Raw genomic sequence first — 24716 nt, forward strand, 5'->3', positions numbered from 1 at the left:
TACTGATTGCAAAAAAAGAGAAACAATTGAAAAATTGTTTTTTTGCTTTTCAGAGAACCTTCCATTACAATTCCCATTTCTGGAGCAACAGAAATACATATAAACTTGCTGGAGGCAGGACTGGCTTTGATTTATAAGAGACTAAGTTACCGACCTACTGGAATACACCCTTCTCCAAGATCTGCCTCGGTATAAAGATTGGTCATCAGTTCAGGTTCATTGTGATCAACAGGCACGCCAACTCACTCTATTCACTGATCGCTGACGGGAAATACCGCGCCACCTCACTGGGTCGTAACACGTGGAAGTGGCTGATTGGCTCACAGGCCTCCTTGCAGCCCCACTGCAACAAAGAAGGTTTCAATGCAGTGGGAGACAACCCTCGGCAATCCAAAGCAAGAATCGGCATCACCGCCAACCAGCAGAATGACTGCTCTTCTTGTGACTCCCAAATTGGTTTTGGTACAGGAGGTCTACATGATGACTCTAACACATGTGGCAATCAAGCAACACACTCGCCAGACAATGGAAACAAGCATATCAAAGGAATGGGGTACATTCTGGTGCAGTGACTGGGGACACAGTTAGCTTCCCAAATTTTAAGCCAAGAAGGCATCATCAAGTAGAAAATGTAGTATCCTAAAGCGTAGAAGCTAATAAAACAATGGGTTCAAAATTATCTCCTCTGATCCGATTTGTCTGTCAATTATAGATTTTTTGTAGTCAGTCTAAGACGTGTTAATTGTGCTAATTCAAGTTTTACGAATGAGGTAGATACTGGCTACGAAGACGTATTCGGTGTTTATTATACGTCCACATCGCGAGCTGTAGGCCAAGGGAGGTCACGATCAGATCACACACTAAAGGTGATACACGAAATAGCGACTTTTTAATTCTTTTGGAGCCCACAGACATTAATTATTTGTACGAAAAAATAATTGGCACAGATAGGAGAAGTAACGGAACCCAAAAAGTAGTACTGCTTAAAATATTGCCTACTTTTCTTGCTCTCATTAGAATCAACGACTTTTCTGTACCATTTGCTTAAAACGGCATTTTCCACGTGGAATATGAATGAAGAAATTAATTTTAACACGATGATCATCAGTTATTCAACTGAACGGATTTCCTTCCGGAATATTTCCGTTAGTCATGACCTTTTACACCACACCTTCAGATGACACCTTTTAATTCATAAATAATCCCAAAAGGATCAGTCAGATTTCATTTCCAAATTTTATAGAAAAGAATTCTGTAGTTATCTGATGCAAAAGAAAGGATAGTTTTGGAACTAGTCATGATTTATCACCGGGAGGGTTTAGGGGATTTCGGAGGGCCGATCAGTCGTCGCCTACAGACCATGGAGGGGAAGAGGTGAATAACGAAAACTGACTACCAATTTAATGCCAACAAGGCGGAATGGGGGGTCATAAGAATCAAAATCCTCTGGACCTCTCTCCAGTTATGACTGTTCCCTTAAAACAGACATTGTTTATTTTGCTGCACGTGATGCCATCCACTGTTCGGTTCTGACTTGTCAGTTAAAATCCGTCGGTAGGGTTAGGTGGCTCTGTTAGGTTCATGAATGTAAATATGTGATGAGGAAGTCGTTTATATAGCGCCAGTAGTTGTCGATATCTGTTGAGCGAGTGAGAGTCTGTTATAAGATTGTATACCAGCTATTCAAAGCCAAAGTTATTGAAATTATTTGGAAACTAATAAATAGTAGAACTTTCTGCTAGCCCAATCCAGGCTCGGTCCGAATATTGTAATTCGCAACTCATTACCGACCGGACTTTTTCGCATTGTAACCTATCAGACCATATTTGCGGAAAAACTGTTCAATTAGTTTACACTACCGAAACTTGTAGCACTCGACCGACAAAATGCTCTTAACTTGAGTGAGATGATGACGAGTGGTCACTCACCACCACCGACAACATTCCTCTTTAAGTCAACTCTTTCCTGAGCGATCGACGTGAACCATCAACTGAACTGAAAATAAGTTGTTAATGACGGTGTCTTTATTATTTCTAGGAAGAATTGTTTTGCCGGTGAGGTTATAGGCTGTTTAGCTCTGTAAAAATTCAAGCAAATCATAAGATATCAGTATAAAAGGCATCAGGAAGTAACGGCCCTTTAAAAACAGGCAATGAAGAACAGTACCTTACACTACTATCTTTTTCTGTAGTTAATTACACGTTCAGCTCGGGGGCTTTGGATTCTACGATTCTAGGTAAACAAAGCTTCTCCCCTCTAATTGCTACACATTTCATTGTAAATTAGTCACGAGAATTTATTGTTAGAGCATGATAATTATTAACAACTCTTCACCGAAGTGGAAATGGTTAGTGGTGGATATTTACCGAGCCACGAAGCGGCTAGGCAATTATCCATCGACACTTGATGTGCACAATTGTTTTACTTCGAGATGCTAAAACGGTGAGACATGTAACTTCCTTGCTCATACAGCCCGCGAAATCGACGTCTCATGAATATGGAATTTGTCTTCTTGGCCAATTTCTACTTCGTTTTTAAAGCTTGAATTAAAATTTGGGAAGTGAACTGTGTCCCCAGTCACTGCACCAGGATGTATCCCATGGCTTTGATGTGCTTGTTTCCATTGTCTGGCGCGTGTGTTGCTTCATTGCCACAGGTGTTGAAGTCATTAAGGTAACCTCCTGTACCAAAACCAATTCGGGAGTCACAAGAAGAGCAGTCATTCTCCTGGTTGGCTGTGATGCCGATTCTTGCTTTGGATTGCCGAGGGTTGTCTCCCACCGCATTGAAACCTTCTTTGTTGCAGTGGGGCTGCAAGGAGGCCTGTGAGCCAATCAGCCACTTCCACATGTTACGACCCAGTGAGGTGGCGTGGTATATTCCAGCAGCGATCAGTGAGTGCAGGGAGTTAGCGTGCTTATTGATTACAGTGAATTTGGTCTGTTGTTCAATCCTCATACCGAGACAGATCTTGGAGAAGGATGTGTTCCAGTAGGTCGGTAACTTGGTCTGTTGTAAGTCAAACCCAGTCTCTCCTCCAGAAAGGTTATAAGCTTTTCTGTCGCTCCAGAAATGAGAGTCGTAATGGAAGGTTCTCTGAAATCGATGATAAAGGAGTTTTTCTTATTTAGTTTGATACCCGTTATAGACTGTTTTAGGCTCACGGTCATTAACTAACCGTAAGCGACCCTTGGTGTTTGTTGGAAAGACAGTTGCCCATTTTTTTCCCGCCTCGTAAAGATGAGTGAACGGTCGAGCGAACGACTTTTGTTAGTTGTAAAGGAAACGGCATACATTTTCTCATATACTCTATTTCGCTTACTTACACTGACCTGTATCTGCGATGAATTTTAAATGATTTTATACTTTATTGATAGCAAATCAATTTATACCTTGCTGCCATCAATTTTCATGACAGGTGTCCATCCTCCATCTCCGCATCCAAAGTCTCCCATGTGACAGAAAACGGAAATTGGCTTTGAGTCCAAGAGCAGGACAACCTTACCACTCTTGTTTAATCTGTTGGATAAAATACTTTGTGAGAACTGGTAGTACATAGCGAGACTTTTGCATATTCAGTAGGTCTTATACCTTTTCAAGAGACACAACGTACGTTTCAATTCTTTTCCAAAAAGAAGCTAGTCGGCTCGGATGATTATCATAAAGGATCAGGGGCTGGATTGTTGTTAAAATAACTGCTTTTATTCCTTCTGGGCCCAGTTGTTCAAAGGCCGATTAGCTCTAACCCAGGGTTAAATTTTAATCCAGGTTTCTAAATTTCTCTAATCAAACGCCATTTTGAGATAATCTTCCTAGTTCTTTTTAGGACATTCAATCATCAAATTGTAGACAAATGGAATTAAGCTGAATTTTCTTTCAGAGCTTTCAGATCTAAAATCAAATTTCACACTAACCCTGGGTTATCTTAACACAGCTTTGAACAACCCTGTTCTGATGGCTTATCTCGTTCTTACCTATTTTGGATATTGTCATTGAGCTATTTTACTTACATATTCCTTTCGTAAATTTCTTTGCATGTTGAGACTGAAAGAAGAGTAACATATGAATATTAATCTTCTCGGTAGCATTGTGAGTAGTTTTGCATTCATGTGATCATTAAAAGCATCAAGTTTCCTCCAAATTTTTGCAAACTGATCAATACAAGGCAGGTGATTAACATAAACAAAATCACCCTCTTCTCTGATGACTTAACAACGGGCCCTTAAACAACATCAGAAAAAAGAACGTGTGGTATTTTAAAATCTGATTGAAATGAAAATTTACATTTAAAGAGAAAAAAACGCAAATGAGAGGCGTTTACTTTGAAACAGAGCATCACAAGAAACCTCATGGAAACATCAAAAGAGATTCATTACTCATTGTGCAGATTTTTCCATCCCCAAAGTATCCAGGTTTGCATGAACACTTGTATGATCCTTCAGTATTGTTGCACACAGCATTGGCATTACAGCTATGTGTTTCTGTAGCAGACTCGTCAATGTCTGAGAAGAAATTGATAATTTTTGATTGCGGGACAATTCTCCAAAGAATGATTTTCATTTGAGCGTTAAAGGTAACCCATAATCTGCTGGTTTTTGTCCTGCCATGTGATTGGTTCAAATACTCGAGCCATACCCTTAATGAAACGTATCAAAGCCAACTGCAACTCAATCACTCGCCATTTCCCGGCCTGCAAAGCTGGCGTATGTTAGGCCCTTACAGAGGTAAAGAGGAGCAGAGCCGCCAATAGGAGTAGCTTACCAAACGCCTCGCTTCTCTGCTACTCATTTTTACCTCTCAAACCGCACTCAAAACTGCAAGCTACTCAGAATCGCGTTTTCTCGCCCTTAGACTTGCTGGCTTGTTTTTTCTTTGATTTCTCATTAATTTCTGCTGGACTTTTTTCTTTTTCTCTGATTAGCTGCCATGATTACTAAGGGTTTCGCTTTTCGACATTCGGTTAAAAGGAATGATAAGTTTTTGCGTTAATCCGACTACAGCCTAGAGTAAAAAGTAATTCAGATAAAGAACGAGATCGGTTCGTTCTTGGCAAATGGACTTTGAAATAATTTTTTTTCTAGTAATGAACAGGCGGGTGGGTCCGAATGATGCCTCAAAACCACGGTGGATGAGTAATTAAAGCATAAATTTCGAAGTAATCCTTGTTCGATCTCCTCTTTTTCACGAAGAAGAATGGATAGGTAAAGAAGAAGATCTAAATTCCTTTGATAATAACCGCAGGTAATTCTCCTTTAACAGCTTTTCTCGTCCCGCTTGCTAATTAGTTTTGGACGTCCTCACTTATTTAAAAAACAATTTCTGTTTACCTTGGCCGCAGTCTTCTCCTTTGAATCCAGCAGAACACAAACAGCGATAGCCTTTGTCAGTAAAACCACTTTGACAAGTGCCTTCATTCTTACAGCGGTTTGTGACACATGCGCTCTAAAGCCAAAGGGACAAATTTGTAATCAAGTATACGTCTCTTCAAACTGATGATAATTTGACTTAGTCATCCCAATTGTATCTTAGGCCTTGTCATTCTCTTGAGACTGAGCCGATAAATGCAATTTGCGGCCCAGGTTTCGTTTAATCTCAACCTCTTTACTAAAACTCAAAGAGGATCGTTAGGTTAAAGAAGAAAAGTAAAATTATTCGAAGGCTTACAACAAACTAAGTTGCATTATTGAAATATTTTTCGTTACTTTTTGGACCAATTAATAGGTAGATCAACACAGAATACTTGCATCAGCAGAATGATGAAAATAATCTTTGTTCTCCTCCAGCTCATGTTCGTGTCCTTCGTGAGTGACATTATTCAGTTCGCATAGATACTTTCCACGTTCCTCTGCTGTTTTATCGAGATTAATACTGACACAGTCGGGTTCCATGTAGCACACGTTCTTACAAAACCCTGCGATCATGATTTCCACCACGCGAATCACGTGGTTTGCCAGGCGTTTGCCATCAAAGGCTTTTTCAGGTCCAAACTCCAAAGTGCGGCATTCATCTGCGTCACTGAAGTCTGGAATTAAACAAAAACCTAGAATGAGCGTAGTAGCAGTAGTAGTAGTAGTAGTAGTAGTAGTAGTAGTCGTAGTAGAAGTAGTAGTAGTAGTTCTTTATTTAATGTGGCACCACACTTAGCTACTAGCTACTTACCAGGAAGCCCACAACAAAATATACAATAAAAATTACAACCTACTTCAGAAATTATGTACATTAAGTAAAATGTTATTACAAAAGGGATATTTCAAAATTAAAATATATATTTGTATACATGTGTAGTAAAACAGAGATCAAAAACTAAAAACTTAAAATATTAGGCGACGGATATCGTGAAGAAACGTTCTTGCGCCAGCCTTTGCGCGTATAGCATCTGGTATCGCGTTCCAAGTCTTAGCAGCAAAATAACAAAATGACTTGAGACCATGCTTGGTACTGTTAACCTTAGGTAAGGAAAGCATGTTAGTGCCTCTTAAATTGTAATCAGTCCTCCTTGGTTTAACTAAGTCAGCAATAGGTCGGGGACCTTATATAGATAGCAGTTATTGACTGTTAGCAACATGTCTTGAATCCTACGACTCTTTGTTGTCGTATGCAATCCGATACAATCGAGCAAGTCTTCATATAAAATACCCTTATCTTTGTATACATGATCTAAGCGCACGTTGATTTACCTTTTCCATTTTATTTGTATTCCTTTCCCCACAGTGGTGCCATATCTGGCTACAATTTTCAAAGTGAGGTAAAATAAATAAGAGGCAGGATATTTTTAAGCCTATTTAAAGCATAAACCTGACCCGCCACCTTTCGACAGATCGATGCAACATGAGTATCGAATTTCAGCTTGTCATCCAATGTTACACCTAATAATTTTATTTCACTGGAGGTAGGTATTGGCCTCCCTGCACATTCTAACTGGAAATCACAATCAGTGTTTCCTAAAACCAAACCCTGATATTTGTCTGGATTTGCTAACATCCCATTCTGTCGAAACCATTGTGTTGAACTGGCTAAGTCTCCAATGCTCGGGGATCATGGTGTGATAAATAGAGTTTAGTGTCGTCTGCATAACAAATTTACTGTTGACTATTAAGCCCTTCAATATCAGTCGCACCGATTGGCGATATTAATAATTTAATACTTCAATGATATTTTAAGAAAATAGATCGCAAAAAAATATATTTCATAAGTCCCAAAGGGTATTATAGAAATCTTCTAGATCTGCTTCTGAGAAGTTGGAAATTTCGTATGGTCAAAGCCTCCATCATAATTTTTTCAGACTACTTATCTCACCGCGCGAGTTTTTACAAAATATAATGCTCTGCGCTAAGTTAAGTGGACTGAATATTTTAAAGGAACCTCTTATTAATAAGTAGTCAGTTTCAATTGTCACGGTGGTACAAATCCATGGAAACAACCATTGTATTTCCAAGTGGCTTTCATGTTTGATAATTTTAAGCCGAGATGAAAGAGAAAAGAGAATGATATTTTCTTTGCTCCATTCGCTTTCCAACGAAGTCTCGGTGCTCATGCAGATTTGTCAACTTGCTCTAGAATGATCTTAGCACCACTGGCTTTCAAACTTGCACTGCCACCTGAGATACCTACATAATACTGCACATGACAAATGTCAGACAGGAATGGATTTCCTGAATTATAGAGAAAATGACGGTGATTCTCCATCTAAAATTAAAGATCCTTTCGAACCATGTTCGCAAAAAACTTCAAAATAACTATAAGAAATTGTCTGCTTTGTCTCTATTTCGTCCATAGAACAGATGCAGGCCATAACCTCTATAAGCCCATCAAAATCTACCAAAAAATAATTTATTTAGTCATGAAAAGCTTCAAAAATTTAACTTATAAAAGGCTGATCTACCACAAAAACAAGAGGAAAAACGGCATTGTTGGTAACTAAACAAAGATGCTTTAAAACAATAGCAACTCTTAAACAGTGTAAAAGTTTATTTTTACCATATTTTTTCCGCTAATGATAGGTTTAAGTAAAACTAACCTTGTGTTGCAGACATCATACTGCACAATGGCAAAACAAGACAGATATAGATCAAATACGTGTACATCATCGAGAAGAACTCAGAAAGTTTTCCGAGAGAAGTGTAAATTCATGTCCAACCCTACATGCAGGTGAAGCGATCTAAAAACTATTTTTTCTTGGGTATAACCTTCTAATCTAATTTCAGCCAATAGAAACTTAGCTGTTGCGTGAAGTATAGTTATTCAAATACTTCATTTCGTGCCAGGACGATGGAATAATTAATAATTTACATGTTTTTTTGTTTTTTTTGTTTAAGAGATTCAGTCTTTGGCTATTGTTTAGCAAAGTTTACTGAACCGGCCTTAAATCCCTCTGTTCCTTTGATTATCTAAAGAGGTCTTCATGTTCCTGTTTTTGTTAGTATATTGCTCAGGTTGTTGAGTAAACTGATTCGACAGAGGATCGCATGTGGATTTAAGCACTTTGAAAGCATTCCTATCTTATTACTGGATCATAAACTTTCCAGAAGGGAAAAGAGGCTTTTACGGGTTGATTGTAATGTATATTAGTCAGCTTTCAAAAAAAAAAACAACTGCGTAGGTCTTATAATTATGTAGCCTACTTTGCAGTATGACCCTTTGAGGAAAAGCAGTATTTACCGTTAGCCATCAGTGAGTAGAGAGAGAGAGTTGGCATGCTTTTCTATAAAGATAAGCTATTTTTGATGGCCAATTTACATACCGAGGCATATCTTACTCCCGACCGATAGGTCGGTAAATGAATAAAGGGAATAAGTTTATAAAGAAATTGTGGTGCTGCGTCAATGGGGGTAAAAAGTTAATTTGGGTTTATTAGCTAAGTAGAAATTGTAAATTGGCCACCGCAAAGAGTTAAAAAGCTGACGTTTCGAGCGTTACCCCGTCGCCATTCGCTCTGACGAAGGGCCAACGCTCGAAATGTCAGCTTTTTAACTCTTTACGGCGGCCAATTTCAATTTTCCAATTTCAATTCAGTTTATAAAATCGAATAGTTGTTAGTTAGGTCATTGGGAAGCTTGGTAAAGTAAATTGAATAATTTATTTTCTCCCAATGAATTGAATACCTGCTTGGAAGAATGAATAAAGATTACGTGACATCCAGGTGTTATTTGTCAAAAAAAATGAGGAAGTTGTTACCACAAGGAAAACAAATTGAATGAGATATTTTGCAATAATTTGCATACTTTTTGTGAAGTCGGTTTCAGAAAGCGATCTGTGTTATGAAGAATTCGATTTTTATCTTTGTTCTGTTACGTTGGTATTTCATGATACCTGGTTCTGTCTCATCGAAAGGTCAGTTTTACCATTACTCATTTCTGAGTGGGGATAGTGAAGGGAAAATAGTCCTTCTTAATAATATTTACCGTTTCACACCCGTACCTGTTATTTGTTTAAATGGGTTTTTGTTATTTATTTCTGAAAAAAAATAAAACGTTTAAAGATCACTAGACACTTTTAAATTCCTTTAAACTCCCCAAGGTTAGTTTTACTTAAACCTATAATTAGCGGGAAAAAATTATGGTAAAAATAAACTTTTAAACTGTTTGTTTGTTGGGGAAAAAGCTGACTATAACTGAACAAATATCTTACTTTATTAGCGCAATAACCACAGCAGCGGATACAAACAAGAAGTGTGGAATCAAAAAAGTAAAGTAAAAAACTCCTTCATTGCGACACCACAAAAAATGAACAGATATATAAAGAGGTGGATACATAAGTAGAAAATATTACCAAAACAACAACAAAAAGGACAGAAGATCTTTCGAAATTCGCTGCGTAAGAAATGCACAAGTACTCACTCAAACAAACTATCCGCCCACTCATCATCCATTCACCCAGAAGAACCTCTGAATCTCTTAAACAAAAAAAAAAAACATGTAAATAATTAATTAATTTTCTATCGTCCTGACACGAAATGAAGTATTTGAATAATTATACTTCACGCAACAGCTTAGTTTCCATTGGCTGAAAATAGATTAGGTTATGCCCAAGAAAAAATAGTTTTTAGATCGCTTCACCTGCATGTAGGGTTGGACATGTATTTACAATTCTCTCGGAAAACTTTCTGAATGAGTTCTTCTCGATGATGTACACGTATTTGATCTATATCTGTCTTGTTTTGCCATTGTGTAGTATGATGTCTGCAACACAAGGTTATTAACTTTTGAGTAAATGTAATCGGTTGAAGATCAAGATGTCACACAGCAACGCTTTTCAGCAATACAGGTTCTTTGCAGAAGTGACTTGTTAGTTGATCTGGATCATTCTCGGATTTCCTCAACGATTCAGTTCGCTTTACTAACTTAAACTAAGAACTTGCGTATTGACTCTGAAACTTTACTTGTCTTCTCTTTATTTTTTCGAATTTTCGAATGTAAACTTTTTGCATATGGCAGATGCAATACGGATAATTGCTACGAGAAATTAAAATGGAAGGCAAATGCCTAAGGGAGTTGAAACAGTCCGAATAGGAACGCGAATGGCTGGACAAATGGAAAAAACCATTTAGGATGCTTAAAGATTTGTACGAATAATCTGCCGATAATTGTTCAAACTTATTAATAAACCCAACTATTGCTATAGTTACATGTATTATTAATTGCTATCTGCAAGTTTCCTGCAGATGGCGGTACGAAACATTACTACCGAGAAATTGAATGGAACACAAATCCCTGAGGAAGTTTAAGCAGTGCGAATAGGATCACAAGTGAATGGACGAATTGAAAAATTTAGGAAATTACTTAAGTATTTTGACGGATAAACTGTCGTTAAATACTTAAGCTACTAAACCTCAATGTTATTAAGGGGGAAAGTTTCTAAAGAAACTGTTTTGCTGCGTCGGTGGGGGTTACAATGTAATTTGGTTTAGTTTGTCAACTAACTTCAAATTTTAAATTGGCCATCGTTAAGGGTTTCAAAGCTGACGCTTCGAGCGTTAGCCGAAGGGCTAACGCTCGAAACGTCAGCTTTTTTAAAACTCTTTACGGTGGCCAATTTACAATTTCAACTTAGTTGATAAAACCAAATTGCCATACTATAATCATAATATTATTGTTGTCATAGTTATCAATTCTTTTATGTTTATCTCTATTAACATTGTTTTCCTTTTCTTATATTTCTTCTAAATTGTTAAGAATTTTCCGATGCAGACCGATGCCGCTATTTGGAGTTTACACCTAAAACAGCACTAGTCGGCAAGCGTCTCGTAAACCACGTGATTCGCATCGTTGAAGTCATGACAATGAGTTTTCGTGAGATCATGTGTTACATGGAGCCTGACTGTGTCAGCATTAATCTTGATAAACGAGTGGGTAGACCTGGAGGGTACAAATGTGAATTGAATAATGTCACTCACGAAGGACACAAAAGCGAGCTGAAGAAAGAAGAAAATTATTTTTATCGTGCAGCTGAGGTAGGTTTTGGATCATCAGCAAATACTTATTTTCAGCGACGAAAATCTACTTTCTCAACCATAGGTGTTGAAATGATAGCTATAATTCTAATATTACTACAGATATTTTTATCTCTAGCACTATCATTACGCCCCTCGTTTTCTATCTTATTTTTTTTGCCTGCTCTAAATCTAAAATTTAAAGATGATTGATCACCCATGCAACCTGCGACATCAATATTTCAACGTATGATACTAAGATTGTTAATATATTTTCTCCTTTTGGCTTCAGAGCGCTTGTGTTGATAACCCTTGCGATAACAATGCGACTTGTCAAAGCGGTTTTACCGACAAAGGATATCGCTGTTTGTGCACCACTGGATTCAAAGATGCAAACTGTAAAAAAGGTAAATCTTGCCATGTCAACCCGCGGTCGTAGACTTGTTTTGGCTCAGAGTTTTATACACAACTTCTAAAAGTATCTGTAAAAGTTTAGGTCCGGTTTTCGCAAATTATAACCATCTTTCAACTGGCTTGAGCAGAGCCAATTCTGTCTAATGTGAATGCGTGCCGAAATCTCGATAGTGGCCATCAAGTTAATTTCTTGGTCCTGTTTGGTAGCTATGCTCGCCTGGTTCTCCTACAGGGAGCTGCTAGCTGACATGTTTAGCTTTGACAGAGTTGGAATGGCTTTTCAAAGCGCCACAACTACTTATCTTGAATACGCTCCTGTATGTTTGCAATTCAAAAGACGCCATGTTAATCTCTTCAAGAGAAGCGGGTACAGTCGCGCCGTGGCAATCTACTATGGCAATCACCGTTCTGCATTTAATATCGAACTTATCGCTCTGCATGGTGATGTTTCTTCAAACCTCGGCCCACTAGCGAGAAATGACACCACAGATGGAAATTTTACGATCTCGAACTCGAACATTCCACCTTCCGGATAAAATGAGAAGTCAGATCTCTTTCTCGCCATCTTGAAGAGGTAAAGACTCCGATGAAACTTAATGATTTTGATGTATTTGCAATGAGTGAAACCTGGTTAAATTCCACTCGGAGCGACTGCATGATTGCTTCGAAGAATTATCAGATCCACCACTGTAATCGGAGCGACTCAAAGAGAGGTGGTGGGGTTGCCGCTTATGTTAACAATTCTCTCCTTTGTCGTCGAGTTCGATTGTTGGATTCATCCATTGAGCTCGAACATCTCTGCCTGGAAATGAAACAACATCGATCAGGCCCAAAGATTTTATTCATTGTTATTTACCGCTCACCGAACCGGCTCAAGTCCTGATTTCTACAAATTTCTTGACCAATTAATCGGCATTTCTATGAGCAGGTATAACGAAGTAATTGCGGTTGGTGACTTTGACATCGACTTGCTCGCAGTAAATGGGTCTTGTAGGTTATTTACAATGTTTCGGGACGCAAGAATGAAACAGATCGTCTCTTCTTCAACTCCTACAAGGGTTGCTCGATGTTCGGCCGCGTTGCCAGATCATGTTTATCTTTCGCATCCAGAGCAGATCATCGAAACCCTAGTCCCAATATATGGACTGAGTGATCACTATCCAGTCTGCTTGTACACAAGTTTCACGACCTTAAATACCCAAAACTGCATCATGATACCATGAAATATCGAAGCTTTAATAATTCTGGCAAAAACAGTTTTATTTACGATCTAGATACCGCTCCATGGTCAGTGCTTGATGTTAACGACAAGTTGGACAACTGGGAGCTGATTTTCAATAGTGTAATCAACCAGCACGCACCCATTGCCGAGGAAAGAGTAAAGCGGAATAAGCTGCCACCTTGGATGAATAGCTCTATCATTGATTGTATCCGAACCAGAGATAAGTTCAAGAAACGTGCGAAAACTAATGTCCTAGCGAACACTATGTATAAGAAGTTAAGGAATCAAGTTGTCAAAATGATCGCTAACGCAAAATCGGCCCATATGAGAAATGAGATCACTGAAAATATGGGCAACCCCGAAAAACTCTGGAAAACTCTTAAACATGCAGTACCAACACATCCGATTCCTTTAACACCCTCTTTCATTGAAATGGATGGCTAAGAAATAACAGACGCACTTTCCATGGCTGATGCTTTTAACTATCGATCATTTCCGGGACTAACATACAGCGGGCTGCAAACGTGGCTCAGGTCACAGTCAACGAACAGGTACTTGCTAACATAGAGGCTAGCATTTCACACTTTATTAATGCTCGCATAGATGTCTCTACGCAGTTTGATATCCCCCTCATGACCACTCAAGAAGTTGAAGAATATATAAAGCGCATAGGAAGAAACAAAGCCACAGCCCTGGATGGGATTGGAATTAAAATTCTAAAACTAGCACTACCGGCGATATCTAATTGTTTGACCAACATCTACAATTCTCGCATCAGTAAAGCCGTTTTTGCGGATAAATTCAAAACAGCAAGGCTAACTCCTGTCTACAAGAAAGACTCACCTCATGACAGAAACAACTATAGGCCTATCTCAATCCTGCCAGTTATCTCTAAACCTCTTGAAAGAGATATTGCGTCATGCTACTTAAAATACTTATGCGACAATAACCTTCTATACAGCAAACAGTCTGCCTATCGCCCACATCATTCATGCGAAACTGCCCTGTTGAACCTCACAGACAACTGGCTGAAGGCTATCGATAAAGTTTTTTGGCTCGATATTCTTGGATCTAAGGAAAGCCTTGGACTTAGTGAGTCACCACATTCTATTATCTCAAATCGCTAAATACCACGCCAGTGAACCAACCTTGAGATGGTTCAAATCTTATTTATGCGATCGAACTCAAACATGCGCCATTTCTGGATCACTATCTAACCCTCTCACGTTGACAGAAGGCGTTCCACAAGGATCAATTTTGGGTCCCGTCCTCTTTTCACTTTATATTAACGACTTACCTCTTTGCCTATCAACTTCTGACCCCGAAATATATGCTGATGATACAATGCTATGGACCTCCTCCGATCACTCCATTGATCATATCCAACAGAATTTGCAAGTCAGCCTAAACGATGCTAGCAATTGCACAGGATGAAATAACTAAATTAAGTTTCCTTAAAGGTAACTTAAAGGTTAACATTAGAAGTATTTAAGTCATCTTTAGGTGACATACGAAAGTTCTGAAATGTATCTTTAATTGAACTTTCCGAAGTCAATTAAAGTGTCCTTATGAACCATTTAGTTAACACTTTAAGGTCACATGAAAGCAAACCTAAATAACCATTTCATGAACACTTTAAGATCACATGAAAGCAAACCTAAATAACCATTTAATTGGATTTAGGAATCCTCTTAATTCTTGTAAAGTCAACTTTAGTCAACCAAAACTTCCACTTGTAAATGTATCTTAAAGGTTTCTTCAATCTTTTGTTTCCCTTTAAGTACTGCTTAAAGTTACAGGTTTTGTTGTAATTCATCTTTAGTTGTACTTTCTGATTCTCTTAAATTTCAAGTTTTGTTAACATTCATCATTAAGTGACCTTTAAGCGCCTCTAAAGGCTGCAGGTTTCACTTTCAACTGACTTTTGATTTGCTTAATCACACCCTCATTTACATCCCAATAACTTATGATATTTTGGGCAACCTTACAATTGATAGAAAAAGAAGCATCACACATTCAAGTAATAACAAAGTGTTTGAAATTGCAGTGATGAAATAGTTTTGTTCAAAACTCATTTGTTCCCCTGAGATAACATAAACCTACAATGAAGCTGAGGATATCCCAGTCAAGCCCCATACATAATTAAAAAAAGAGATGTCCAAATGTTTGAATTACTGATTGACATACTTTATTAAAATTGTTTCACTTTTGTCAATGTATAATATAATCTTCGTCAAGCAGGTAATAGAATATTTACCACTATAAAAGTATGACAAATACACAAATTATATAACTAGCTGTAGTAACAAACTACACAAAAAGCTATTGATTCACAAATTGTACTCTCAAATCCAGCTACTAAGAAATGTGATTTGAAATGATACTTGTCTAACAATAAAAAATATAAGTTCAACCTATCAATCTAAAATTCAGAAAAATTTTCTTAATCGACTTAAATTTGCAATAACTCTCAGTTATTTGCTACATTATTACAACTGTAATACTTATTAAATATGATCATATACCTTAATTTCTTTTAGTAAACAAGTATTAGAAAACAGTTCTCTTACTCTAAAATGCAGCTGAAACTTTGATATACAAAAATGATGTGTACATCTCTATAGAAAAAAGTATCTCATGTGGAGGAAATTTATTAACATTGAAGAATTCACGATCACTTACTTAAGATGAGACCATAATTATTCAATGAAAAAGAAGCCTCATGCAGGCATGCAAAATAACCTCATTCTAGACTTGGCTTGATATTTTGTACATTTTCGATTTCATTGATTAGTAAAACAATTTTCTCACTGTATTATTGCCCACTCTGGAAATTTTTCAGTAGGTGGGCATCTCAGAAAAGGTTGCCCATAAACCCTGGACGGATTCTCTCTTTAGCTCTTGAAGTGAGCTTTTTCTTATAAGCCTTGTCAAGTTTCTTTTCAATTTTTTTCATTCTCCTACTTTCCCACTGAAGGTGATGCACAGAGTATTTTGTTACTTTTGAGGTATTTCCATCGTCATCCTCGTAGCAGCTTTCCTCACTGCTCATTGCCTCCATGACAAGAACCTCTGCTGCTCTCCCCTTTTCATGCTGGTTGGCCCAGTTGACCAGCTCCAGGGCTGTAGTTTGTCTCATTAACTTCTAAAAAAAATAAAAAAAATTAAACAGGCATGAGAAGGGTGTTATAGGACTTCAAATGAAAAATATGATCCAAATCACTAATTTCTCTTGATATATATATATGTGTGTACCCAATGTAAGAATGGAATTCTTAAGCATGTTATAATATAGGGTCTCTTTGTCCTTTTTTTTCCCCATCAAATGGTGCATACAAACTATCATTTATTTCACATCACATTTTAATATTTTTCAAATTTATTTTACAAAGATTTTCTTGGGAGGCTCTAGATACAGACCAGAATACCTCACTTATTTAACAATTTCTCTAATAAGAACATAGTCCCTTAGATGTGTCTATATTCAAAGCCATCCAATTTTGAAGTGCCAAAATAAAGACATTCAATGGGAAATAGCTTCCCTCCCACTGATCAAGTGTACTTGAGGGTGTACTCAGTCTGGTAACATTGAACATCTGTCGGACCCCATCATTTGTGAACAGCAGGGTATATGAAAAGTAAAATGTTCAAAATAGTATCCTAGCCAATAAATACCTCTCTTTGGCGACCACTCTTCCAGGTTTTTTGTTTATGAGCCTCATCAGTTTCTGTGTTTCTGTGTTTTCACACATATTTGAAATATATTTGTAAAGCAGCTGTTTAAAGAAATGATTATGAAAATGCCATGAGAAGCTGATTGTAAAAAGATTCCCACATAAATTAATGACAATGTTCAAATTTATAATAATTTATGGCAGGCCACCTTAGAATATCTGCCAAGTTAGTATGTCCTTAGTGATTCATTGCTAAGGTGTAAAGTATGCTTTTTTGAGGATCTACACTGAAGTGTTTCAGATCTAGAGACAAGAAATAAACCCGAAAATTTCAGTTTGCAACATATTTAAATTTCTGTAACATTTGGGAAAGTTAATATGTAAGTTAGGAAAAACTATAAAATGCACCCCCCCCCCCCCCCCCTTGTCCTAAATTTGACCATGTAATGAAGGTGCTCATTAGAGGTTTCAGGGTATCTAACTGTGTTACTGAATGCTAGTTTTATGATGACATTTATGTTGAGGGGAAAGTGGTAAAAGACACGAATTGATGGTAGAGACTAAAAGCAGGGGTATCATTAAGGGCTGGGCAATAGACAAATTGACCAACTTTGAGCACAATTTTGCCAGGATGTTTTCAAGCCAACGCCTTCAATAAAACTCAAGTTGTTATAAAGGAGATATGCATCAATATGCTTGAGTGCAAAATCCTTATGCTCACCCACAAAATGTAATGACACCCCAGTAAAAGTGAAATGCATGTGCTATGATTATTGGTAGCTACCTTCTATGACTTCTTTTGTCCAAGGACACTTTTCAAGTCCTCCTTGTTGATGTATTGCCTGCTCTATTGTCCGCTCAAAAAGGATCTTGTTGCTGTCAGAATTTATTCTAAGACAAACAACTAATACAATTAAGCCTGGTATTCTGTAGTAACAACATTAACACTAAGACAAAAGTACAGTCAAACCTCGATTATCCGGACCTGTTGGGACTTAGGTAATCAGTCAGGATAATCGAAAATATGAATATTAATGAGACAATAATGTAAACAAAAGAAATGAAGATAAAAATCTGCTTCGATGACTCTCCGAGTGCTCGATCTTTTGAAAGCGGAGGAGGCAATGTTTTAAACGCACTTTTCCTGAATTTAGACATAATCTCTGAATTTTTTTACCTCATAAAGTTTGGAAGATCAAAGCTCATTAATAATCATGAAAAAAACGGGACCAGAGAAAAAGTCCGGATAATCGAAAAGTCCGGATAATCGAGGTTCAACTGTAACCACCATAAGGTGTTCACATAACATCTCAATATTTCAAGCAGCAGCTTAGACTCGGATTTCCTCGCTCAATCAAGATAAAGCAAAATATCTCTGAATCTAAAAAGATATTACACACTCTTCGTCAAGATAGAAACCACTAAAGTCATCTTTTTTCAAAAGGAGTTTGTACATTCTCCTCACAGTTCTCTAAAAGAATGAAAAAAAATTCAACAATCGGTTTGTCACGTTTGTCCTATTTCTACTTTCACGCTTTTTAAAAACCCTGGTTGTTTGAAGGCTAGATGATGTAGAGCAATCGACACAAGCACAATTAAAAATTAACCTTACCCATCTATGTGAATAAAACAGGCAAGGTCAAAAGGGTCCAAGAGAAAAAATGATTAAATGAATTTTCATACTAGATAATTCTCGTTGAAACAAAAGGGAGGAAAAAAACTTTTCTGATAGACCTGTTTATAGTAAAGGATTATCAAGTAATTGTAACCACATCTAATCATGTCAAATGATTACCGCCGAAATAATTAAGTTAATTATGCATATAATTCGCGCGCCAAACATGTACTCAACATAAAAGATAATCTTCCACGAAACAGAACTGATTCAAGCAAATTATGAACACATATCACATTATTCATGCTTATCAGTTATGTTTTTTTACTCACTCGACAAGCCGGTGGAACTACTACTGTCGTTCGCCTTTGTCTTCTGTTTTGGCGCCGACGGACGTTGGCTGCATTATTATCAACAGTTTGAAGACGGCCCTCGATCCGCTGAAGCGCTTCAGAGTTTTCTTTGTTGCTGCGCTCTTGCTGCTGCCGAAGCTTTACATTTTCGCTCGCCAGAGCGTGATTGCTCCGGATCAACTCCTCCAGCAGCACAATGCAATCGTCGGACACTTTATTCCTTTTTTCGCCGCTGGAACCACATCATGGTTTTGATCGTGCAATCGTCTTTCCGCCATATTGTTTTCTTACTTGCTTTAACTACGAATTAACGGTAAAATAACCACACTACAAGTGCTTCTCTCGGATGCTTTGTGATGCTTTGTTAACAAAGTAGTCAAACGGAATATTGAGGTTCAAAAAAGCGCGCGAATTAATATTTCTAAAACCAAACAACGACCTCCTGTTGACATATTGCCTCGTTGTGATGTTTATCGTACTGTGCCTAGCTAACGCTGGCCAGTACAAATGAAGACTCGAGTGTAATTGGAAGCAAGGAAACAGAAAGGCGGGAAAACACGAACTACACGTTCGAACTTTACTTGTTCAAGTAAACAGCTTCATACCGATACTAAAGTTTCAAAAGGGTTAGTTAAAAATATATCTGAAAATGTAGCCGTGTGTAGGTCAAGGATATCTTGTAACAAAGGAAATTTACGTATGATGCACGATCCTCGCAGTAGATAACGCTAATTTAAGCAATAGCGAAAATCACACCTGAAAAAATGAGGCCTGTACGGGACTCGAACCACTGACCTCTGCGATACTAGTGCAGCGCTCTACCAATTGAGCTAACAAGCCAACTGGGAGCAGGCCGTTAAGTCGATTCGTAATAAACCCGTGAAAGTGATAAATCAGATACAATGAAATATATGAAGTTTATATATTTTGAACTGCGGTATTAGATACGTATGATGCACGATCCTCGCAGTAGATAGCGCTATTAGCTTAAATATTTGAAGCTGTTCACTGTTTCTTAGGTTCTGTATTTTTTTTTTTCAGGGAGTGAGGAATCTGCTCTTTTCCTGCCAAGACTTTTTCCCACAAGGGCACTGAAAGCTTTCTCGATGGCACATCATAGGTTGGCAGATGATGAGATGGCACATCTTGTCAGTCAGTGCTTTTGTTGTACTGCCAATGTGTATGTAAAATTGTCACCCTGTATGAATTGAAGCTTTGGACGAAGTCAACAGATTAATATGTATTTCTGTAAAATCAATACTGTCTGTCAGCTTCATAGGGAGATTTCCACAAATAACATTGTTTGTATATATGAAACAAAATTTACACTGATCCATGAAAATAAAAATTTCACAATACATATACAAAAAAAAAAAAAAGAAAGAAAAAGACCAACTACAGAGAATAACCAAAAGTGCTAACCTCATTATAGTAATGCTTGATGCAGACAGTTATTTTTTGTTGCCTTTATAGAGTGCTGGAAACACAAACTATTATGTATTCATTTTTATTGTTTGAATTATTTCTCTGAAATTCCCATTTATTGTGACAGTAACATGGGTGTAGAAAGCTTTCTCGATGGCATTTTGTAAGTTGGCAGGTGAAAAAGTGGCACATCTTGTAAATCAGTGCTTTCAAGTGACAGAAGTCTTTCTTTTACCCATTCTTTAATTGCATACCAATGCTTTTGATTAATAAAGCTATTTATTCAGTTTAATTGTAAATGACAGTTTCTTAGGATTTATTGTGACTTGATTTTTGGAGACATGAGCTATAGAACACATTATTTATATTGTAGACAATTTGTTCGGCCGAAGTAAAAATAATTTGTTAGTTTTGTGCAATATATGTTCGCAGTGTTTATGAAAATAAAATGTTATGTCTGTGGTAGGCAGAGGCCTGCCACTTTTGTTTGTCCGATTAATTGTTTTAGTAAGGGTGGATTACATGAGCCGAGTTCACTGTTTGCTAGGATGGCATTATGTGGGCAGGCCAGCCTGACTCATGTAATCAGCCTCTAAGTGGATGATTGGCAGGCCTGTGGCCTGAATTATTATTTCCCTCGGATTTCTAGCAAAGGTAAATAGATCAATCACATTTAATTCCAGTTTCATTTACATTAAATTTTATTCTGAATACAGTTGAACCCAGTAAATGGGCCACCCTCAGGGAACTGGCAAGTGGCCACTAAATAAGGGTTTTTATTTCTTTTTTTGTTAGATCCCAATGCAAATTTATAGCAAATGAACAGCTTTGCTCAATGAGCAAGGTAAATGTAAAGCAAATGTCAAATTTACGTCACACTTGCATGGAATTTTGTCAGGAACAAATACTTGAGTTTAGCTTCAGTTTATAGCTATTGCAAATTTAGTTCAAGCACACTTCTTTTTCAGCTTGAGGATAGTGTTTCAGAAGAAGACATTTCATTCCCAGCAGACAAGATGGATCACAGAAAGCCAATGGTATCATCTATAGGATAGTGAAAGAAAAACCATTGCAATCTGTGTCCCTTGCGAGGATTCGAACCTCCTGCAGTCAGCCTAGAGAAGGTGATCCCAGCTGTGAGGAGAGTTTCGTGCGCTCCTCTCAGTGCTTGTCTATTTTCGCGTCTCGAGGAGAGGTGCAGTGCAGATTGCCCATACTTTGTTCTTACCCTCTGGTACCTCGGCAATGATGTATCCGTATCGTTTCTATTTTCATGTTTTATGATTTTTTTATTTTCATTGATTGATACGAGCACTGAGCCGTTAAATAGGTCTCAAACCCGGAGGCTAGACAAGTCGGTTCTCGGCTGTAACCACCAGAGGACTGTGTCTGTGTTCAAGCGGGGATTTACTTTTCTCCGGCACCCTTGACATTCAAAGTCAAAGGAATACAAAAAGAATAAAGCCAGGTTGGAGAGTATCTGCTTTTTAACTGAACAACATTAAAAAATTATGGCATTTGCAGAACGGAATGGTGACTGTAGCTTAACTTGAGAGGGGCCACGAGAACTAATTGTTTATATCATATCAGTCAAAACTCAATTATCTCAGAAAAATTGCGCATCACCTTATCAGCTGGAAGACAAAAAAAAAGTAAGAGCTGGGTCAATATTCATAAGGAACATCTGCTCTATCAGCTGGGCAGAGGAAGAAATTTGTGTGGACCTTTGGGATGATTCAAACCTCAATTTATTTAACATCGCTACCAAACGTTCTTATAGCAGAGCAGAAAGACAAACTTCTGGGTGGACGCATGTGAGGATTCAAACCTCAGGCTTTTTAATCAATATTCCTGGAAAGGAGAAAGATTGTAAGCCTTACATTTAATACGGAGAAAGAAATAAGCCACACGACAAAAGAAAACAAAGGCAAATAATATGAACCAGAAACATTACAAACTTGCCGCAATAGTCTACGAAGGTACTTTCTCAATGGGGCGTCCATGCCCCCACAGCCAGTAGACAACTCCGACCTCAAAAAATCTTCAGGGACTGAGTGCGAGGAAGTTTCAATGTTAATCGTCTCAAGCAACGTTCAATAGCGGTTATGTTCTCATGTAATAATTAAAGACGTAAAGATATATGTAGGTATGTATCAATACATACACATGACTTTTTTTATATTCAAATTAACTAACCTTCATAGTCAGATGAACTTGAAATTTCGTGAAATCACGGGAATTTGAAGTCGCCACGAAAGTATCTGTTAATTTCTTTCCGTTACCTTTCCGCTTATGCCTTTCGAAAGTTGAACGTGATTCGAAGCCATTAAAGCGCGCGCAGAAAACATTTCCTGACTTGTCATCGCACTCCATGCGCTCTTTAAAGGAGATGCAAAAATGAAACCGTCGCTTTCAATAAGATGTTTCGACCTCAGAAAGAATTGTGAGCTCACGTTGCTGCACGTAAAACAAAATTTGCTCTTCTGGCTCATCAGTGCAAGTGTTGGCTGATTTGTGATGAATATTCTGTTGACAGTTCAGATTACAATGAGACTATCTTTAATGCATGAATTAAAGATGTCAGAACAGCTATACTCATTTAAATCTCACCTTAAAGTCAACTTAAATGTATTTTAATGAAACACCCTCTTTTGTGCCAAAAAAGAAACCACTTAAAGGATACTGAAAGATTTGCGCTACTAAAGTTAAACTTATGTTCAATTAAAGATTCATTAAAGGTTAGAGTTAGCTTTCGGATATTTCATTTGACAATTAAAGACGATTAAAGCTTTACTCAACCTTTAAGACTGCTTTAGATTTTGCCTAAAGGCACTGAAATAAGAACATTCGTCCTGTGTTGGTTCAAGTTAAACGAAATGGTACCTAACACAAAGAAGACGAAACACCTACTCATAGCTACAAGACAGAAATTGAAATACGCTAACAACCCAACCTTAGATCTTTACTTAAATGGCAACAGAAGAAGCCAAAGATGAAAAAATCTCAGGCGTCAAGATCGACAAGCACATTAGCTGGCACAACCACATCGAATATTTAATTGGGAAGCTGAACTCTAGAATTTATCTGCTAAAAAGAGCGAATGGCCGTACCTTGACCTCCACTTCAGAAAATTGTTATCGAATGCGCTTATTAAGTCTGTCTTTGAATATTGTTGTTCGGTTTGGGGTAACACCCCTAACGATCAACTGCTGAGAATACTTAGAGTGCAGAAACGTTGTAGTAGGTTAATATTAGATGCTAGTTTTTACGATAACTCGGTTCAAACGTTCAAGAAACTACAGTGAATGCCCACTGATGATGTAATATGCATGAAGAAATTGTGCATAGTGTTCAAAATTGTGAACGGAGAGTGTCCGCATTATTTTACAAGCTATAGATCTTATGAAAAAATACAGCCATTCTTATAATACGCGAGCTTCTTTTCACGATCATCTGGCCTTGCCGAAATGTTGCTCCAACGCAGGCCTTCGAACATTTTATGCGGGTGCCACTAATGGAACCGTCTGGACGACAAATTTAAAACTATTACAGATAAAAGCAACGTTGAGAATCTTTTAGTGCACAATATTTTAAAAAGTAATTCAGATCGTGAACATTTTACTATCTCTAGAACGTTTTGAATATATTTATGTGCATGCTGTTCTTAATAATCTAGTTTTTATAATTCTTTTTAATACAGAGCACAATGTAAACTACTGGGTTACCAGTAATTATGTTAGCTATTAAAGTTTATTTATTTATTTATTTATCTCTTGGTTAGAGAGCTGCTCCAATATTGTAAGACTATCATGTCGGATCCCACGCAAGTGTCAATTTGTTTTTTACATTTTAGTTTTACATTCGCAATGATGACGATCTAAGTTGCAGATCTCGATGAGTGTGCTGAAGGAACACAAGAATGCAGTAAACATGCTTTTTGCAACAATACTGAAGGTTCCTACAACTGTTCGTGTAAATTGGGATATTCTGGAGATGGAAGGACATGCAAAGGTGAACTAAACCAAAACCCTAATTATCTTGACGAACAAAGGAATAAATATTAAAGAAAAAAACATGTTTAACCCTATAAATGATCAAATTAGTCACGTGCTTAGGGATTTCCCTTGCTAAGTCAGTTGCCTTGAATTTTACAGATTTCAACGAGTGTGCCGACGAAACAGCCAACTAAAGTGCTGAAGAAACTAAAGAAAAAACATATTCAACCCTATAATGTAGTAACGTGCCTAGGGGGTTTTCTTTACTAAGTCGGTTGCTTTGAGTTTACAGATATAAATGAGTGTGCCATTAGAAAATCTAAGTGGAGTGTTGATGCTCTGTGCAACAATATCAAGGAATCGTATCGCTGCAAATGCAAACCAGGATTTACTGGAGATGAAAGGACTTGCAAAGGTAATTAAAACGCAGCTTAGTTTCAGAGGCTAATCTTAATAAATTGAATAGGGTCTGGTGACTAATGTCTAATTCTCATCAACTAAATACATCAAATCGTACAATAGTCAATCCCCCTAACTGGCTTGATGGCCCTATTGGTTAGAGAGCTGCTGAAAAATTTGCAAGATTACCT

The 24716-nt window shown here is 37.5% G+C and overlaps 3 protein-coding genes and 2 pseudogenes across 7 annotated transcripts; 2 read left to right on the forward strand and 3 right to left on the reverse strand.

Annotated features, from left to right (window-relative positions):
- LOC148729035 (putative skeletal organic matrix protein 5) overlaps positions 1-676 on the forward strand; it is an 849-nt pseudogene extending 173 nt beyond the window's left edge.
- A 1326-nt stretch (positions 677-2002) lies between these two features.
- Positions 2003-4467, reverse strand: LOC148729036 (putative skeletal organic matrix protein 5). Its single transcript, XM_088725400.1, has 4 exons — positions 4377-4467; positions 4011-4044; positions 3393-3519; positions 2003-3096 (listed from the first exon to the last, which is right to left on the reverse strand). Exons 1-4 carry the CDS (start codon positions 4378-4380, stop codon positions 2578-2580), a joined length of 684 nt encoding a protein of 227 aa, XP_088581526.1. The 5' UTR covers positions 4381-4467; the 3' UTR covers positions 2003-2577.
- An 866-nt stretch (positions 4468-5333) lies between these two features.
- LOC148729037 (uncharacterized) lies at positions 5334-8144 on the reverse strand. The gene is made up of 2 exons (XM_088725494.1): positions 8018-8144; positions 5334-6022 (listed from the first exon to the last, which is right to left on the reverse strand). Exons 1-2 carry the CDS (start codon positions 8085-8087, stop codon positions 5727-5729), a joined length of 366 nt encoding a protein of 121 aa, XP_088581620.1. The 5' UTR covers positions 8088-8144; the 3' UTR covers positions 5334-5726.
- Positions 8145-9915: 1771 nt separating this feature from the next.
- LOC148729038 (uncharacterized) lies at positions 9916-24196 on the forward strand. 4 transcript variants are annotated; one of them, XM_088725413.1, is made up of 4 exons: positions 9916-10190; positions 11172-11449; positions 11721-11835; positions 24014-24196. In XM_088725413.1, the coding sequence occupies exons 1-4, from the start codon at positions 10121-10123 to the stop codon at positions 24193-24195; spliced, it is 645 nt and encodes a 214-aa protein (XP_088581539.1). In that variant the 5' UTR covers positions 9916-10120; the 3' UTR covers position 24196. The 4 variants fall into 4 exon arrangements, 3 of the variants coding, with proteins under 3 accessions (XP_088581539.1, XP_088581541.1, XP_088581540.1); XM_088725415.1 differs by having other exon boundaries at positions 9917-10190; positions 23985-24155; XM_088725414.1 differs by lacking the exon at positions 24014-24196 and adding an exon at positions 19748-20423 and having other exon boundaries at positions 10019-10190.
- LOC148729039 (uncharacterized) lies at positions 15230-18984 on the reverse strand (annotated as a pseudogene). The gene is made up of 5 exons (XR_015988730.1): positions 18686-18984; positions 18139-18209; positions 17523-17629; positions 16740-16840; positions 15230-16209 (listed from the first exon to the last, which is right to left on the reverse strand). The product of XR_015988730.1 is annotated as an uncharacterized LOC148729039 (transcript).
- Positions 24197-24716: the final 520 nt, after the last annotated feature.

This window comes from Stylophora pistillata, chromosome 6 (assembly GCF_964205215.1).
Source record: "Stylophora pistillata chromosome 6, jaStyPist1.2, whole genome shotgun sequence".
NCBI lineage: Eukaryota > Metazoa > Cnidaria > Anthozoa > Scleractinia > Pocilloporidae > Stylophora > Stylophora pistillata.

What these genes read in the sequence shown, in the direction of transcription:
- LOC148729036 (XM_088725400.1), bottom strand. An exon ending in GAAATTTACGAAAGGAATAT is followed by an intron (nt 3,520 to 4,010) that starts GTAAGTAAAATA and finishes TTTATCCAACAG; the next exon opens with ATTAAACAAGAGTGGTAAGG. An exon ending in TGAAAATTGATGGCAGCAAG is followed by an intron (nt 3,097 to 3,392) that starts GTATAAATTGAT and finishes CATCGATTTCAG; the next exon opens with AGAACCTTCCATTACGACTC.
- LOC148729037 (XM_088725494.1), bottom strand. Translation starts at nt 8,087, where the DNA reads ATGATGTACACGTATTTGATCTATATCTGTCTTGTTTTGCCATTGTGC. An exon ending in TATGATGTCTGCAACACAAG is followed by an intron (nt 6,023 to 8,017) that starts GTTAGTTTTACT and finishes GTTTAATTCCAG; the next exon opens with ACTTCAGTGACGCAGATGAA.
- LOC148729038 (XM_088725413.1), top strand. Translation starts at nt 10,121, where the DNA reads ATGATGTACACGTATTTGATCTATATCTGTCTTGTTTTGCCATTGTGT. An exon ending in TATGATGTCTGCAACACAAG is followed by an intron (nt 10,191 to 11,171) that starts GTTATTAACTTT and finishes TAAATTGTTAAG; the next exon opens with AATTTTCCGATGCAGACCGA. An exon ending in AGATGCAAACTGTAAAAAAG is followed by an intron (nt 11,836 to 24,013) that starts GTAAATCTTGCC and finishes TGACGATCTAAG; the next exon opens with TTGCAGATCTCGATGAGTGT.